The sequence below is a fragment of the Gymnoscopelus microlampas genome, assembly GCF_963454915.1.
Source record: "Gymnoscopelus microlampas genome assembly, chromosome: 20".
Lineage (NCBI taxonomy): Eukaryota > Metazoa > Chordata > Actinopteri > Myctophiformes > Myctophidae > Gymnoscopelus > Gymnoscopelus microlampas.
The window spans coordinates 14417054-14435591 of NC_139957.1; the positions used below are offsets into that span (position 1 = coordinate 14417054).

The 18538-nt window shown below is 41.0% G+C and overlaps 1 protein-coding gene across 1 annotated transcript in view; it reads right to left on the bottom strand.

Annotated features, from left to right (window-relative positions):
• Window positions 1-18538, bottom strand: part of kcnh5b (potassium voltage-gated channel, subfamily H (eag-related), member 5b) — a gene marked incomplete at both ends in the record, with an annotated part of 146297 nt that overhangs the window by 123224 nt on the left and 4535 nt on the right. Inside the window, 4 exons of the mRNA XM_084045733.1 lie at window positions 1580-1695; window positions 11932-12060; window positions 12661-12767; window positions 15710-15833. Coding sequence (XP_083901859.1) covers window positions 1580-1695; window positions 11932-12060; window positions 12661-12767; window positions 15710-15833 — 476 coding nt within the window. The remainder of the gene's footprint in view (window positions 1-1579; window positions 1696-11931; window positions 12061-12660; window positions 12768-15709; window positions 15834-18538) is intronic.

Below are 18538 nucleotides of genomic sequence, written 5' to 3' on the forward strand. Positions count from 1 at the left end.
CCTGCCAGTCAAAAGAAGTCTGGTCAATAGCTGCAGGAAGGCTGTTCCAAACCCCTAATTAAGGAGTCCAGGGGCACTGTGGGGAAAGACTCTGGCACACCACTGAGTCCTCAGCGGCGGAGACGCCAGCTGTGTCTCTGAGGCCAGCGAGCAGATGGATCTCCTGGCTGATCTACTGAGCACCACGCTTTCACCAAAAAAAAGGCTCCATACGCAACCGGAAAGAAGAAAGTTGGCCCTTATGAGAACGTTTAATATGAAACCTGAGGTCTGTCTTTCTACCTTCCTCCATAACACCCTCCTCCTCTCTCAAGTCTCTCTCCCTCTCCCCCTCTCTCCCTCTCTCTCCCTCTCTCCCCCTCTCTCTCCCCCCCCCGTTAAAGCGACACTAAGGCTTAAAAGATACACTTCATCCTTATGGTCATGAATAAAATAGCTGGTCTGAGGTCAGCAGACACAAAAAAAAACACCAAAATGAATTTCACCAGACCCAGACTTGAGAGCACCTGGAGCACCCTGACCCTCTCTCTCAGTCTCATATGAAATATTAAATGCAGCCAGCCACTGCCCACTGCTGCTACTGTACCAGAGCACACTGTTCCCTGTGTGTGTGTGTGTGTGTGTGTGTGTGTGTGTGTGTGTGTGTGTGTGTGTGTGTGTGTGTGTGTGTGTGTGTGTGTGTGTGTGTGTGTTCTCCATGCAGTTAATAATCCGTGAAATATATACCATAAAACAGAAGCTGTGGCTATAAATGTGTGATGTGGGTTTATTTGTGCGTAAATAATCTAAAGAGCACAAAGCTGCTTAGCTGGCATATTTGCAGGGTTTATTTATCTGTGTGTGTGTGTGTGTGTGTGTGTGTGTGTGTGTGTGTGTGTGTGTGTGTGTGTGTGTGTGTGTGTGTGTGTGTGTGTGTGTGTGTGTGTGTGTGTGTAACATTACATTTGTGTTATGTGTTCATGTGCCGTCTATGTACTGTATACAGACTTTATTGATCCCCAGGGGGAAATTCAGGTGTTGTAACGGCAATAGGTTTGAAACACAAGATAGGTACAGAAAAGGGATAATGATAATATAAATACTAATGATAAACTATACATTAAAATATAAATGAAATACATAGACAGAGTCTGACACTAGACATCCGCACTGGGACTCAGTTCACATTATGAATATTCTATCAATAAAGTACAACGAAAAACACTGGGACAGTTTATACATGTGCATGTATGAGGCCTGATTTATGCTTTGTGACGTTCAAGAAAATTAGCACATTTTCAACCGGAAAAGTGAGACAGACGGGAGCAGTATTAATAGGTGTTAGAGCAGTGATCCTCAGCCTGTGGGCTGCGGACCACTGGTGGGCCACGAGGGTATTGCAGGTGGACTGAATAATTGGCAAAACACTACGATTTTAATGATATAACCTTAAAACCTTGAAAATGTGTTTTCATAGTGATGCCAATAAATTGATCATTAAAATAAACATGCTCTAAAAATGCTGGTTGCCCACCAATCTGACCACTTAACATAGCAGCCAAATGGCTTGAGAACTACTGTACTGTGTTAGAGCACCTACCTCAGCAAGGCGGGACTGCTTAGGCGGGACATCATTCTTGCTGATGGGCGTGAGCTGCTGCAGGGTGTTGCGGTTGTTGGTGAGCGCCCGCGTTAGACGGGCAAACTTCGTCCATCCTGCTGAGAATAAAACAGTCATCTGAGAGAATGTATCACACCATGACTAGCTTTAAATATGTAAAGCTGCCGCCGCACCGCACACCTGCTTGGAGGCATAAATTGGTCGAGCTGTTAGCATATGTTTGCATAAGCAGATCTCAGCGGCGGCCTGATGAGTCAGACAGATGTCGACAGCTCAGGTTAGAACCTACACAGTGGAATCCTCAGGGTTAATTTATTCATTTGTAAATGCATTTCCTTTTGGGAAATGTACTGATATGAATGTGTCAAGATTTGTAAAAAAAAAAAAAAAAAAAGAAAAAAAGAAAATGTCAGCATTTCTCAAAAAGGTTGACACTTTGTCATTAGACAAAGTATATAGGGCCTTAAGAAAATGCCCCCCCCCCCTCACCCCCTCTCTTTTTCATAAAGGTCCATACACTATCTGAGTTCAATTAACACTGTCAGGTATGACATCAGGTGTTGAGACAAGCAACATGATGAGACACAGGGCAACAGCTCCAACTAAAATGGAATGTTTTTGTCTTAGAATTCTCATAATGTAATTACTTATTTCACTTTTCATATATATATATTTGTATATATTGATACAAAAACTAACACGTGTGTCAGGTTACGCACACAAAACCCTAAGCACAGAAACTCTCCACGCTGTACTAATTTGATAGTTAAACATAACAAAACAGAGACATTAACCTATTTAAAGGGTTACTTTCAGCAATTTTAGAGGCCACAGTATATATAGTTTGCCTCTTTCATACTGTATCTTTAGTAATTGGACCCACAGAGATTTCATGTTTAAGCGTTGGCAATTAACTGGAAGGAGGAGGTGCTATTTTTACTAGTGTGTTGCTAATATTTGATACATGGTATATCAAAGTAACCCTTTGAAACCCATTTGTAGACTCCACAGGGAGTTGTAATGGAGAACAGAATGGTCTAAAATTATCCCAAACTCTTCCCACCAGCGCATATTGTTTACAATCTGACCTGATAGCAGATCTAATTCTGTCTATAGACCTTTTTCATGGCAGTCATAGCCCACATGGATATGATTGTAGGATAAACACAGCTGTTCCCAATGATACTAAGTAAGATTCTGTTGCATTTTCGTGTAGCAAGATCAAGATTCAAGAGTCATACATGTTAGTGTGACATGCTCCACCAGATTGCTAACAATAGCAACCAAAAAAACTGAACAATATAATAAACACAGGGTATAATACGAACAAATACAATAAAGTGAAAAAGTGTATCAAGCGTAAAGTGTGCAGTGTTACAGGGTGTGAAAAACCAATATCAATACAAACATTTTAGGATTGTCTACACAATATAAACACAGGATATGAAGGCTGGCCAAAGTGTAAACCAAAACTTGAAAAGATATGTAAAAAATGTAATACCTGGTGAAATGTAGCAAATTAAGAAACAAAGAGCAGAGCCTTTCCAGTGAGCCAACCTGTCAGTGAGCAGCATCCTGACTCTGTTTGACCTGAATGGAACACAACCTTAATTATGTGTTACCATTGGTAACACCTGTGTTATTACTCAGGTCACCAGAGGAATATCACACTTGGATCAAAACATTGTTTGCCGTTTGCCTGTTTGTTTGCATAGTAAAAACAATGATTTGTTTGGGCACACTTTTCTATTCCATTTCCTGCACCAGCGACAGTTTACATGGATATACTGTAATACTGTAATACAACCTTTTGAATTAGCGTTTTATATGGATGTACATGGATGTACGTTTACCTAATTATGACCATGTAATGCACACTGTCACCCTAGCACCTTCTCAGTCCAGCTAACGTTTGAGGGTGAAATCATGTTCCAGTAATACACCTACTGTACAGCATGTAAGACATGAGACAATCATGTACTGTAGGTCTACAGTTGGTGAATGTACAGTAGCTTATTTGTCTGCTTTTAATGTACATATTGCAATGCATTATGAGCTTGTGGATATGCTATTTTTGCCAAATGTTCACCTAATATTACATGCCCAGAAAAGGGACGCTTGGTTTTAAGTAGTTAATCTCATGTAACTGTTGTAGACTACTATTTGTAAATATAGCTTGTCATTCAGGGTGTTTTTATTGTCTACACTTTACAGTGCTGTTTTGAAAAGTGCAACACCAATACAGCACTCAGTATTAAAAAATGTTATTACCACTACAGTGTAGTGGAGATACCAAGAGAAAATTACTATAATATTGCTTTCTACTTTGTAGACTGAGTGAATTCAATGTTTCATCTTCTGTAGCTTTACACTGAAGCACACACTACTACTCCATGTTTCTACCCATTTTGGTTTAGGTTAATGTAACTCCATCAAGCATTTATTTCCATCTTGTTATTAACCACTTAAGCCCTGTATACTTTGTTGTATTTTAAGTGAAAATATTTGACACATTTGGACAAATGCTGACACATGTTTTAATACACATTTTGACACATTTTGAAAATGTCCCCTAAATAAAACTTTATATAGATGGCACCTTTCATACATACTGTAGTAGAATGTGGATTAATGTGTTATTATTATTATTTTATTGTGACATTATCAAACATAAATCAAATATATCATTTCCCAAAAGGAAATGGATTCCTTTAATCCAGTCTGACAAGAAGCAGGAATAAAAGATTTCCTCCACTGGCCATGAAAATGAATAGCCAGAGGAGGGGGAATCAAAGGCAGAGGCATGGATTTCCATCCCCAGAAAACTGAATCGTGCCCATACGGGTCAATTTGGTTAAATATATCACTGAGGATCTTACTGTGTAGAATAGATTGTATGGCTCTAAAACCAGTTGTTTTGAGATGGTCTACTCTATGATCTCAACTCAATCTTGCATTAATCCACATTCTACAGTATGTATGAAAGGTGCCATCTATATAACGTTTTATTATCATGTACCTTAAATGTTTTGTTTATTTTTAGAAGTGATTGTCACTACTGAATTAACAGATGAACCACTTCAATCCATTCACAATATGATGCCCCCAGGCTACTTTTGCTGGTCTAAAAATAAACAAAATGCTTAAAAGGTCAAAGTGTAGCACAACAAAGGGAAACTGCACACTGCTGTCACGCACAGCGATCGAACAAAGCCCCTTTGATGGGGACCATTTACACCATTAAAATTGGACTTTGGAATAGCTTTTAACCCAGGGGGCTTCTAGCTGTCTGAAATACCCCTACTTCCTTTCCTTTTATTCTCGTCCTCCTGGAATGGGGGTAAATCCAGCCACTGACCACTCTTGTGCACTGGGTTGAGAACACTGTACAGTCAGCCATACAGGCCATGGCGCCTGCACAAAGACACGCCATAGATACAAATAAATAGAGTGCTCTTAAATCCAGGCGCTGCTTCTCAATTACGCTCCTGCCCTGCAGGAAGACTGCGGTATTGACATTTGTGTAACTTATTGTACTTCCCCAGCAGCGGAGCAAGTAGAGTACAGGGGAGTAGAATATTTGAATTTGGCTTTACTTACTAAATTTCCAGAACATTTTCACACAATTCAATTTCAAATTTCTGTGTACAAAAGTTTTTATGTGTCAATGTGAAAAAGTGAAATGTTTTATAATGATTGTTTTACAACGTATTATAATTATTTGATACTGTAATAGCCAAAACCAGGAAATGATGGAGTCAGATAATTCAGGCATTGTTAAGACTGATTTATACTTCCTCACACAACCCTTTTAACAGTTAACAGTCAATCAAAAATATATTTTTAAATAAAGAAAATCACAATATTAGCCTTTAGACAGAGCAGTACTTCTACCCCCTGGGAACATCCATGTAATAGTGGTTGTGTAATTTATTGTACTTTATATCTTCAATGGGCGAGTAGGTCTTAACAGTTCTATTATATGCTGAACATACTGTACATACACATAAGCCAGTGTGCTCTTATCCAAGGTGTTCCTTCTCATTTACTTTCTTTCCCTCCAGGAAGACAGTTGTAATTGCACTTCTGCAGGGTCAGAGCAGGTATATGTACTACTTGTATTCCATGCTTTAATGGCCAAAGCTCTACTCTAGAGAGCCATAGATACAAATGAGCCCTGGGTGCTATTAGCCAAGGCAGCAAATTGACTCTTCTCCCCTCGAGGAAGACTGTAGCAGAATGGTTGTAAAACGGATTGTACAGTCTACAGTGGAGGAACTACTGCACTGTAGCAAGTAGTATGCCATACTGATCAAAAAGCAAGCATTATTAGGCTTACAGCAGCGAAAAAAGTATCGCTGCTTGCTGGGAGCTTAAAAACCTTTTAGAATGATCACCTATCAGGGGGAACACAATTTCCAGTGTTCACGCATAATATAACAAATTAACAGAATCTCGTACATATGAGTATACTTGCAGTTAAAACATTTATCAAAGAGAAAAACAGTGGCCAAAGGATGTGCCATCTCTCTGTCCCCATTAATTAATTACCACCTGGTTGTGTTTGTAGTCCCAGTCAGAGGGGGATTATAGAGGTACTAACATCCTCATACAACCTTTCTTAAATACTGTCCATGGTAAGTTGCTAGCACATCGTTGAAATACAACAATATAAATTACGAGCGCATTGAGTATCTGAACAATGATTCGGAGTATGTTGCCAGCGATGCAAGTAACCTCCAGATTGAGGTACTGTAAATGGGATTGCAATATGCAGTGCAGGGATACAGTTATAATATTGAAATGGACAGGGAAGGGGACACAACAATGCAAAAACGTACAGATCTCAATCAAGTCCTAAAATGCAACCAACACAGCCTTGTATAACAGTCGTTCTCTTGCACACCGTTTCCCAATTTTGTGAATGTCTGAAAGACCTTCTTCAACTAGCAAGCACATGCTAAGATAGGATTGTACCCAGACTTTTTGGGGCAGGGTTTTGCGAAAAGTCAACTGGAAGAACAGCTAAATTAGGGGAGAGAAAAATGGTGTAGCAGTCTGACTGCAAACAGCAGCACACTTTCCATGACCAGCTTTACTTTATTACAACACAAACTGTAGCAAGCTAAATTTAAAAACAAAGTTGTCTACCTAATGCAATTTGTTCACAGTAGCACTTTATTGCCAGTAGGTAGGACATACAGGAACTGGTACTGGTTAAGGTACCACATGAAAAATAGGACAATGACACTTAGACAAACAAAGTGCAACTGACAGTGTGAAAAGAAAACAACAAAGTCCACCTTCAGTGTCCTTCAAACACATCAGCAAAATCCAACCCAAGAAGACCAAACAAATCTTATTTACCATAGTTCCCCCCCACCCCCGCTTAATTAAATAGCCTTGTTACACAAACAGAAATGAAGATAGACAAAGCAGTCACCTTACTGGGATAGGTGATAAAACACTTAAAAAGCTTCACTTTGTAGTGCAAAAATGTGCTGCACATGCACGGGGAACACAAACAGTATGAGTGAAACAAACAACGCAATAAGCCAAGGTAGTGAGTGGATATACTGAGGTAAGAAATACGGAGCATGTTTATAAACTAAAAGGGCAACTTCATCTATTTTTAACCTGAATCCTATCATTCTGTTGATAAAACAGAGCAGCCTATGCCTAGAAGAACTCAACAGCCTATGTAAAAAGTGTCTACTCTCTGCCAAATAACATTAGGACAGTTTATGTCAGATTTTCTCATACTTCTCACAACAGAACATTACGTTTCTGGGGAAACATTTCCCCTTTAACTAACTAACCCACACTTCACGAGATAAAACAAATCACTACTGCAGCTTTAATGACCTGTTAAAACAGACATTTTTTGCAGTGTGGGATTTCTGTCCCACTGGGCTGATGTTGACGTGTTGCGACGCATGGAGCTGCAAGAGCACCCAGCCAGAGATGATGTGTGTGTGTGTGTGTGTGTGTGTGTGTGTGTGTGTGTGTGTGTGTGTGTGTGTGTGTGTGTGTGTGTGTGTGTGTGTGTGTGTGTGTGTGTGTGTGTGTGTGTGTGTGTGTGTGTGTGTGTGTGTGTGTGTGTGTGTGCGTGTGTGTGTGTGCGCGCATGCTCTCTCTCTAGTGGGTATTAAGCTGCCACCCCCTTCAGCAGAGCATCTCCCAACACACACACACACACACACACACACACACACACACACAACACAAGTAGGACTAATGATGACAATGTTGACTCGTATTGCATAGATTGTGCCGTGAACGCCTGATGTCACAAGTTTGAATCCGACTCTCTGTCTCATCTTCTCCTATCCCTCAGCAGTGGGGTAAGGAACATATTTACTTTATTGTCTCCGCCAGGCCGAAAGGCATGGCGAGAGAGTATGTTTTGCACCCTGTCAAAACATACTGTATGTGTCCGTCCGTGTGTGTGTGTGTGTGTGTGTGTGTGTGTGTCCGTCCGTCTGTGAGCAGCTAATCTCCGGCACCGTTGGCTTGATCGCAGCGAAACTGTGCACACACACTCCCTGGATGCCAATTCAGAACCTTTGCCCCAATTTTTTTCACATGGGCCTGTTATAGCACCACCAGGAGGCCGCTCTTTGCCAAACACATTTTTTGACAGTACTCCTACATATTTTGTCCAAACGTCACGCAAATCGGTACACAGTATCTCTATAGTCAGTAAACAAAACAGGTCTTTCAGATTTTTCGTATTCCATCCTGATTGGCTATAAATGGCTTCCAAAGTTTGCAGGAGTACTCAGTTTTGAACAAAATGCCTCAAATCATGAACACAGCGTGCAATTTAGTATGTACATTCCCACTAGGCCGAGGAAGAAATGTCACTTGAAATTTTTCATCAGCCTCATGGTGGCGCTATAACAGGCCAATTTGTATTTTTACCTATAACTGCATCAATCTGTGAACAACTTTGTATGCACACTCCCTAGAGGCCAAGGAAAAACCTTTGCCCCGCATTTTTCACATCTACCTTTTATAGCGCCACCAGGATGCCGACTTATATAAAACATTTTTTTAATATTACTCCTTCTGATTTTATCCAAATTTCACGCAAATCAGTAGACATGATCTCTATAGTCATGTGCCTCTCCCACTCAAAGCTTTCTTCACCCCCCACCCAAAGCCCTTATCAATTCAGGGCCGACCCCCCCCCCGCCCCCATGCCCTTACCCACTCAGAGCCTTCAGCCTGATCTGGACTTAGTTGTGAGGCGGTGTTGCTTACCGGAAATAGCCGATTTACAAGCGTGTTGTGGTGTGCGACAGCCGTGCGCAACTAAGTGTAAATCAGGCTTCCCTCCTCTTCCTCCTCATTCTGTCTGCCTCACAGCTTTTCATCTTTTCTGTCTCAGTCAAAGAAGAGAAAGTGGGCCGCCCACTCTCCTTTGAAGACCAAAACATGTTTTCACTTTTCAGACTCCAAATCTTCTCATTTCTCGAACAAACTCTTTTAGAATAATGAAGTCATTTCATGCCCTGTGAGTGTCTGTCATGGTGCAGTGTCTGTTAATTTATCCATTTGTGAACTAAAAGAGTGAACAAATGTAACCAAGTGGACCCATGCACTCTCAAGAGTTAACAATTTAAACCCTATACTGTATACTTCGTTGACCGGGGTCCACCAGGGCTCTATCCATGTCCCACTCTTTTTTCCACTTCTACACCAAAATCTCTTCACCGAAAATAGGCGATCTACCAGCTCACAACGCGCCGCGACGCTTGTAGATCGTCAATTTTCTGTGAATGTTTGCTTACTAAGACATAGGGTTAAATTAATACAGAGGATTTTATCCACAGCAAAGTGCACATGTTGGCATGAGTTGTACTTACTGTAAGCATCAGCTGCATGTGCAGCCTGTGTTAATCACATACCATTAAGCACACATAATGAATAAATAAGCCAATTACACAGCTACCATGACTCTAGAGCAGGTCCCTGTGCTGAACTTGTGAGGGGAATTAGTGTGTGTGTGTGTGTGTGTGTGTGTGTGTGTGTGTGTGTGTGTGTGTGTGTGTGTGTGTGTGTGTGTGTGTGTGTGTGTGTGTGTGTGTGTGTGTGTGTGTGTGTGTGTGTGTGTGTGTGTGTGTGTGTGTGTGCGTGCGTGCGTGCGTGCGTGCGTGCGTGCGTGCGTGCGTGCGTGCGCGCGCGTGCGTGTGTGTCTGCAAGAACCATATATCCATGTATCTGTATGTAGGCTACATCATATGTGTATTTGTGTTTACATACTGTACTGTGTGTGTGGATATACATGCGTATCCATGTTTGATTCACGCGTACGTACGCATCTTACATACGTGTAGGCGTGTTATCTGTCAGTAATGGTGCGTGTCTGTTTACAGAATGTATTTGCATAAAACGGATTCAGGGGACAGCGATGGGGGGCTGGGATGGGGGCGGAGGGCTGATAGTCTCGGTGGGGGTCCCATGCAACTGGGCAGGATCCTTGTCAAAGGGCAAACATGGCCTCTTATCAGCGCCACCGACGGGGCCCCGGGGTGTGCTGCTGACACTCTGCATCAGTCAAACAGGCAACAGAGGAGGGTCAACCACCCACATTCGCTTGTTACTGCTGTCAGCAGTGGAACACTCTTAAAAACACAAGACGACAGCTCGAGACATTTCCATTTTGTTGTGATTCAAGATGAGATGCTTTGATATTCAGCAGTGTTTTTTCTTTTTGGTTTCATTTTGATTTCTAGCCATTAGCGGATATTGCCCCTGTATTATTATTTTCTTTTTAACATAAGTGTATATGCACAGTATACGTAGTATAAGTAGATCTCATCCTACATTTTTAACATCCTGCCATTCACTGTCTTTCATGTTGAAACGTGTGGAAAAGCACGCTAGAAGAGTTTAAAGCTGACAGGGATTAATTCACCCTTTTTAAAGTCACTACGCCGTTTACTTTATCTAAAATATGTGTATTACTTCAATATATGCCATTCAAATGTATGCATCTGCATATCAATATGTCGATGCATCTCGCTTAGATTACTGCAACTCCATCTACCCTGGCCTCAGCAAAAAAGTAATATCCCGTCTCCAATTAGGACAGAATTATTCTGCTAGACTGTTAATTACCACTAAGCAACTTGACCATATCACACTCATCTTCGCTGCCCTTCACTGGTTGCCTGTGAGCTTCAGAAGCAATTTTAAGGTTTTACTGATCACTTTTGAAGCCCTGCATGGACAGGCTCCCAGTTACATTTAGGATATGCTGATCCTTGTAAGCATGTGCGTAGCCTTACTGTATATCCTCAGATAGGGCTCTCCTGGTTGTTCCTAAAAGTCGTCTCATTACCAGGGGCGATCAGGGGTCCTAGGCTTTAGAACGCCCAACCAGAGGAGCTAAGTTTAGCAACATCAGTGCCTTGGAGACCTGGAGAAATAGTTCCTTACAAGTGCTGCATTTTGAACTCAAATTGTAGCTTGATGAGGGCTTTTACCGATACAGTGAGTTTTAGCCAACAACATTGACAAATATTTACATTATAAATATCAATATCTAAAAAATACAGCCAGTTGGGGAGAAATTGTCAAGATTTCTGTAAACTATGTGGTCAATGTTGACTATGGACAATGAAATGGAGTAACACTGGTAAGGTCCTTTAAATACTTGAACCACAGCATCCATATTCTGGGGGGAACAAAAAAATAGCAGCTCTACAAACTCACAAACGCGCTGATTGGCTATTTTTGCCGAAGAGATTTGGTGCAGAGTGAAAAAAAGTACAGTTGTAACTCAGGTACTAGTGATGAGCGGGTCGGGTTTTTTCATGACCCGCCCCGCCCCGCGACGGAACCCAACCCGCCTCAACCCGCCCCGCGAACCCATATATAAATCTATGGCTCAACCCGCCCCGTGACCCGCGATTTTCTTTTTATTCTGTAAAATCATGGTTAGAAAAAAATCCCCAAGTATATTCAAACTGTTTTATTGTTATTATTCTTATTGTTATTAGGAATACAGACAAAACAAGAGCATGTGATTATTTATATATTTTTTGTGTGTGAGAGCGGCTGACCCGCTCACCCACAGCCCGCATAATTGCCTCTGAAATTCTGACTCGACCCACCCGCGCCGCGGGTTGACCCGCGGGTCCCGCGGGTTACGGGTCGACCCGCTCATCACTATCAGGTACGCTTTACAAAGAATGGAGGGCTTAAGTGGTTAAATGTGCCTTTGCCTTTTAGCAAAAAGACAAAAGGAAGTTGGGCTTTGTGTGTAATAAAATGATAAAAAGCAGATGCACGTCTCTTAGAGCTCCAAGCAGAGGACTCACCTTTCTGGGTTTCATCCTCTATTGGCTGTTTGAAGACGGTGATGTCCTTAAAAGTACACAGGAACAGAACCACCTTGTCATTCTCGTTTCTGATGGGAGCCACTTGCATGTAGAACCACACTGGACTTCCTGCAAACAACGATAAAGTGTTTAAGAATTCAAACCGGCCAAAGATCAGTGATTCTCACCTCAGTGTACCTGGTTGCTGTCTGACACACAAAACCCACCAGGCGCACAAGCATAAGCGCACGGACCCTGGTCTTCTTGCTCCACGGCAAGAACGGCCTCCATGTAGCCGCTCTCACTGGCACCGCATGGACTGTGTTTTATACATTGTATATAAGGTATCCCGCTGTGGTGAACAGTCACGCATAAACCTGCGTCTGCAATAAAGCGTGTGTGCAGATGCTTTTTTGGTGGGTTCAGTGTGTAAGCAGGGACTTAAATCATTCTGACATGGTATACCAGGCAAATGTAATTAACAACCTGCTAGACTAGGAAAGTAGCGGTATCCATAAAGAAAGGTTTTATAACAAATCCAGTAGGGTCCTTTTATGAATTATATCAAATGTATAAATGCATTACAAGCTTGGGTTTTATCTGACAATTTAACTGAAACTGTAAAAGCGTAACCAAATGGACCCTTATGGGTCTGCAACTCTCAGAGTTAAAATAACACAGGATTTTACAGTGTACATGGACGAACTAGATGACTGGTGCAGTACTCACTGTTCTTTCTGTACAGCAGCACCTCGAAGCAGTTGGACTCATAGTTGTCGAAGGTCTGTCGGACTTTATCTATGGTCTTTTTGTCCGTCAACTCCCCGTACATAAAACTGGAAAGGAAACGAGCAGTGAGACTATAAACCTGCATCCAGTACAACCAATCAATGCTGACCTGACCCTTTGCCCTTTAACCCTAAACCCCTGCGTCATGTCACATATCTTTGGAATGGCTTTGTCGATCTCTCATCTTGCTTGACAGTGTCCATAGATTTTCATGTTTAGTTCGCTCAAAATTGGAGATGGTGTGTCTTGTGTGTGTGTATGGGGGGCATTTGTTGGTCTGCTCGTTAGCCCACTTGCCCACTTCAGCAGAGGCTCAAAACACACTCTACAGCTGAATTGCATCTTTTCACTCCCTCTCATTCAGTTCCAGTTATTTTTTATTGTATTGTCAAATACTTGGGGGAAAATAATTTGGCTAAGAATTAGGTTTAGGAAACCTTTCATTAGTATTCATTTAGTCATGAACACTATAATTAATTTTAATTTGTTCTTTGTAGTCCCACTAGGGGGACTACAAAGGAGTAAGGACCAGTATCATCTGTGTGCGGTTTGGTCCTTCCATAAGCAATTCTATCTCTAAGCTGGTAAGTCCCATTAATAAGGGATCCTACAATTTGAGCTCAATAGTGTAAAATTCAGAGTGTTTGTTTAACTCTCGACGCTACATTGACACTGGCATTGACATTTTACAGTGTAGAGATTCCTACAGTGGACGTGTTTGTGAACTTGTGCCCCTTCAGAAGTGTTGTTATTTATCCACTTCCCTTTATCTGCTTCCATATCTTGGCTTATCTCGCACTGCGTCTAACCATCCCTCAGAGGACGAATATTCCTCTAATCACTGCTAATATAATTGTTATGGGTGATTACTTTCATTCCCAGTGGTATAGCAGAGACTTGCAGGACAGAAACCCAGAGAAAAGCTGAACTATAAGTGGGACAAACACACAGGCAGAGTGCACGCCAGGGGCAGATTAAAGCCTAATTTATACTTAGTTGTCGTATCACAGCATGTCAGCATTGCAGACCAAAAATAGCCTATAAGCTTATAGATCGGCTGCTTTTGGTCTGCAATAACTCCCTGGCGATACTGTCGTACAACGGTGCATAAAACAGGCACTACACTCATCACAGAGGGGGCCGAAAAACTAAAATGAATGATTTAAATAATGTATATAACATTAATGTTATATTATGATTAAAATCTTTGTGTTTTGCTAATTATTTAGGGGCCCACTTGCAATAGCCTCACGGCCCACAGGTGGGGATTCAATGCTCTATATGCATCGATGGATTCAGCACCAGCGCCGATGGACAGCAACAGGCGCGCTATGACCCAGCACCATGCCTTTTTACAGTGACTTTGTTAGAACTGTATTAGTTTCTATTCCTGGTCACTGTGGGAAACGCACAGACCAAGAATCACCCTGGAATAAAGGCTTCCACCCGCACCATTAGGAGGCCACTGTCACTGCTGGAACCCCTTTATGACAGTAGTTCACCTCTGTCCATCTCAGTGTCACATGTAAGGGGATTGTTGCTCTCAGCTCTCCACCTCAGCCACTGGGCAGTAAGCAGGGAAGTGGATGGAGAAACAAGTCAATGGCCCTTCTTCTCTCTCTCAGCTCAGTGTCCAGGGGAGGCTTTTAGCCAGGGGCTACAGTATAAACAGGCCCTCAACGCCCAGCTGCAGTAGCAGGTAAAGAGCAATGACAGCTGGGTCCTCTGGAGTCCATATTTTTAAACATTTTGTCGGACAGGTGGGAAGGACAATGTCTTTAAGCTTGTGGGGCAGACAAACGATGCCAGCCGTGTCCCACTTCCGTCACTGAAACATTAATGCGACACACTCTGAGCTTGTAGATCTGCTATTTTGGGCACGGGACACTGTCGCATAACAAGGCCTTACTAAGCAACAGCAGCAGGTACAGCAGTAGTGGCACCGGCATCCCTCACTCAGAAGTGAGCATAAAGTGCCAGATGCTGGGAGCTTCTCTTTTTTTTTATGCCAGTGTGACTTTGCTGAGCTTCACATTTTTTGCAACATCATGTCGGAAAGGGAGCTCTCAAGCATTAAACTAACAGAGCAAGGTGTAAACAGCACTGCGAGGCACCCCCGCTGGGGTTCTAGTGGTCATTACTGCGCATGGGGTGGTACAAAGAGAACCCTTTCACTTATTCTTCATCTACCCGCCGCATTTAAATAATGGATCACACTGAGCATGGCAGAGAAAAGGGACCGATTCAGCGAATTTGACTGGGATAAGTGGGAGCTTTGTGAAAGAAGAAGCTGGAGGCATGCTGGAAGCACGCTTTGAAAAATAATAATTTGTTGGTTGTATATCCTTAGAATCCTTTTTTAATTCCTTAATAAGAATGCAATTGTGTAATTGTTATACTGTACATAAGTGTAACATAAAAACATGACCTTTTTTCCAATAAATGCCTTAAGCCATATAAAATTATCCACTGATAATACAGTTATATACAGTACAATACACTCCATATAGTCCCTGTAATTTAACAGTAATTACTCAGATGAGGTTTAATGCATCTATCATCCAGTTACACAGCGCCGCTAACTGTGATCATGAATGAGTATCATTGAATCACCGTAATTAAATAACCAACAGACTTAAAGGTAGGGTGAGTGATTTACTTTGGTTAAATTAAGTGTTAAATAGCTCTATATTCATTGCGAGTGTTTGTTCAGTAAAAGGAGTCTCCCATGTCTCTCCAGCTCTTTATTAAACAGAAAATGCATTTTCAGTGCTCTCTCCTGATTGGCTTAAATTTTGTCATCTACCTGAAAATGTACTATATTATGTTTACTAAAAAGAGCTGGTGAGACCCCTGTGACTGAACAAACGCTCAGTAGCAATGATTACTATCAGAATATCGTACTTTAACCTTTTTAACAAAAACAATTACCTTTAATAATAGTCAAAAGAAAGATAATCATCATCAACTTAATCTTCAGAACCAGTACCTGCAAGTGCTGCTCTTCTGCATGACCTCTGCCCTGTGGAAGCCTGACAGCTTGCAGAATCCGTCATTACTGTAGACTACAGGCCATTCCACGATCTGGGCGTTACCCAGCAGGAAACTGGTCTCTGTCAGGGGCACAGGAGACACACAACTCATGTCAAAACTGTTTAGTACTGAAAGTGCTTACAGACAGACAGACAGACAGACAGACAGACAGACGGGCGGGCAGACAGAGTATTTATTGATCACGAAGGATGATCCAGGGCACGATAGTGACTTTTATCAAGTATGAGGTTCATACAAGGAATCGGTTTGGATCTTGATACAGAGATACTGAACATAAAGTGATTACAACTGACCGAGCAACAGTAGAAAAATACTACACTGATATACAGGACCCACATGACATTGTATAACATGCATTTTGATGGTTGTTTTAAATCAGCCGTAACCATGGCGACATTCTTTTACATAAAAACGCTAATAAAAAGCTGATGTTTGGTGAAATCGAAAAACGGGCTTCGCTGTTCCGTGCACATGGTAATGGTGAATGGCTGTGTACAAATTTAGATCAATTGATCCAGCCACAGAGGGGAACCGGGCAGAACGTTTTGGCCTCACCACTACAGAGGTTTGTAGAATTATAGGAGGATAGGAGGAGGTTACATTTTTCAAATGCATTAAAATCTTTCGAAAATAGCTGATCTATTTTCAAATGGCTGAAATGTATATAGGGCAAAAGTGGGTAATAATAATCAAAATCTAGTCAAATCAAAGTAACTACAGTTTTCAAATAATTGTAGTGGAGTAAAAGTACAATATTTGTTTCTGAGATGTAGTGGAGTAGAAGTAAAATACAGAAATTTGGAAATACTCCAGTAGAGTAAAAATACCTCAAATTGAAAATAGCTGATCTATTTTCAAATGGCTGAAATGTATATAGGGCAAAAGTGGGTAATAATAATCAAAATCTAGTCAAATCAAAGTAACTACAGTTTTCAAATAATTGTAGTGGAGTAAAAGTACAATATTTGTTTCTGAGATGTAGTGGAGTAGAAGTAAAATACAGAAATTTGGAAATACTCCAGTAGAGTAAAAATACCTCAAATTGAACTGAAGTACAGTACTTGAGTAAATGTACTTAGTTACTTTACACTACTGTGTATGGGAGACACTGGAATCATTCCTGTGGTGGTGATCATGGTCAAACACATCATAGTAGCTTAGTGTTTACTGGCCGACCGAAAGGCAATGGCCAGCAAACACGAATGGCTCCAGGGAATAGAGGCTACAGTGGAGCCCAGAAATATAAACATGGGCAAAAGTGCCTGGAGAAGGAGACGAGGGATATCTCGCATCAAACAATTTTAGTATTTGAGATTTATCTACTTAGTGGCCAAGTTGACAGCCAAATAACTAGGAGGAGATAGAGGTGTCAGGAAACATGACCAAAGTCTTAGTCATAAACTGTGTTGACTAGAAGGCCCAATAACCACCATCTGCCAAAGTGATACCAACTGATAAGGTATACCAACAACAATAATAGTAGTAATAATAGTCATAATTAATAATAGTTTAGTTTGTTTCAAATATTTTAGTTTGTTTCAAATATATATAACCGTATGTACCATATACATGCGGCTGAGTCAGAATGCTTTTCTTTTTTTTTTACATAAAAAGGTAAAAAAAAAAAAAATACATTAGCCTTTTTTTAAATAATAATTGGAGTGGGGAATAAGATATTTGTTGTGATAATCAGAATTTCATAAATGCAGCGTGCTAGCGGTCCAGGCGCATGCCACATATAGGTTCTAATGCTTGACAGCATGACGCGGGTTCCCTGTTTCCTGTCTATCTCCTGTACTATCAATAAAGGTAGAAAAACCCCAAAGAATATATATATATTTTTAATTATGTATTATAAGAACCTTAAACCTTGTGTATTAACCAGTAAAAGATACATTGAGACAAAGTCTCTATAACAATGTATCAGTCACTGTGATTGATACACAATAAGGTTACAACAATGTTAAAATACAAAATACATTGCAATGTGCGCACAATGCATGTTCCTGGTTTTGTAATATCCTTCACATAAATCTGAAAGTATTTCTGTCATTCATATTTCTCTGTAATCTGCAAAGTCTGATTGTTAATACCTTCAGTATCAATTATGTTTGTATCACCGGTCAATCATAGGTTACAATTTGAAATGTGTTTGATTTTACTGCCTACACCACATTTGCTTAGTGAGTCCATTCATTAACATCCTGAGAGAGGGGGGGGAGGTGGAGACACAGAGAGGCAGAGAGAGACAGACAGAGAGAGCGAGCGAGGGAAGACCAGGTTATTTATTGTTATTGCCCGTCTTAATGAAAAGCCAATGCCTAGGTCTTAGTAAAAATTATAGCTTAAGGGGTTTAAAACTTGGATGGTGTGCGTTTTGCGACAGCGTTGCTGTCCATGGTGCTTAAGTATGCATAGGTGTAGTCTATGAACTGTGATTATAAGGTACATGTGTCAAATGAGTACAGTGTGCTTGGTGCAAAACTCAACACTGCTATATTATTAATAAATCAATGAATTACGTTTTTATTTTGTATTAATTCAATAAAATGTAATTCAATGAGATATGTGCCCTTGGTGGTGGAGTGATTTGATATATATTGATATACTCAAGTGTCTTAGTTTGAGTTTACCAGCCAATCAAAGAGGCTACAATAAAAAAAGAGTCCCAAAAAATGAGTCCAGCAAACAACAAAATATTCGAGTCCGTCAAGATGTTACTTTTTACTAATATACAATACAAACCAATTAACTCCCTCCAACC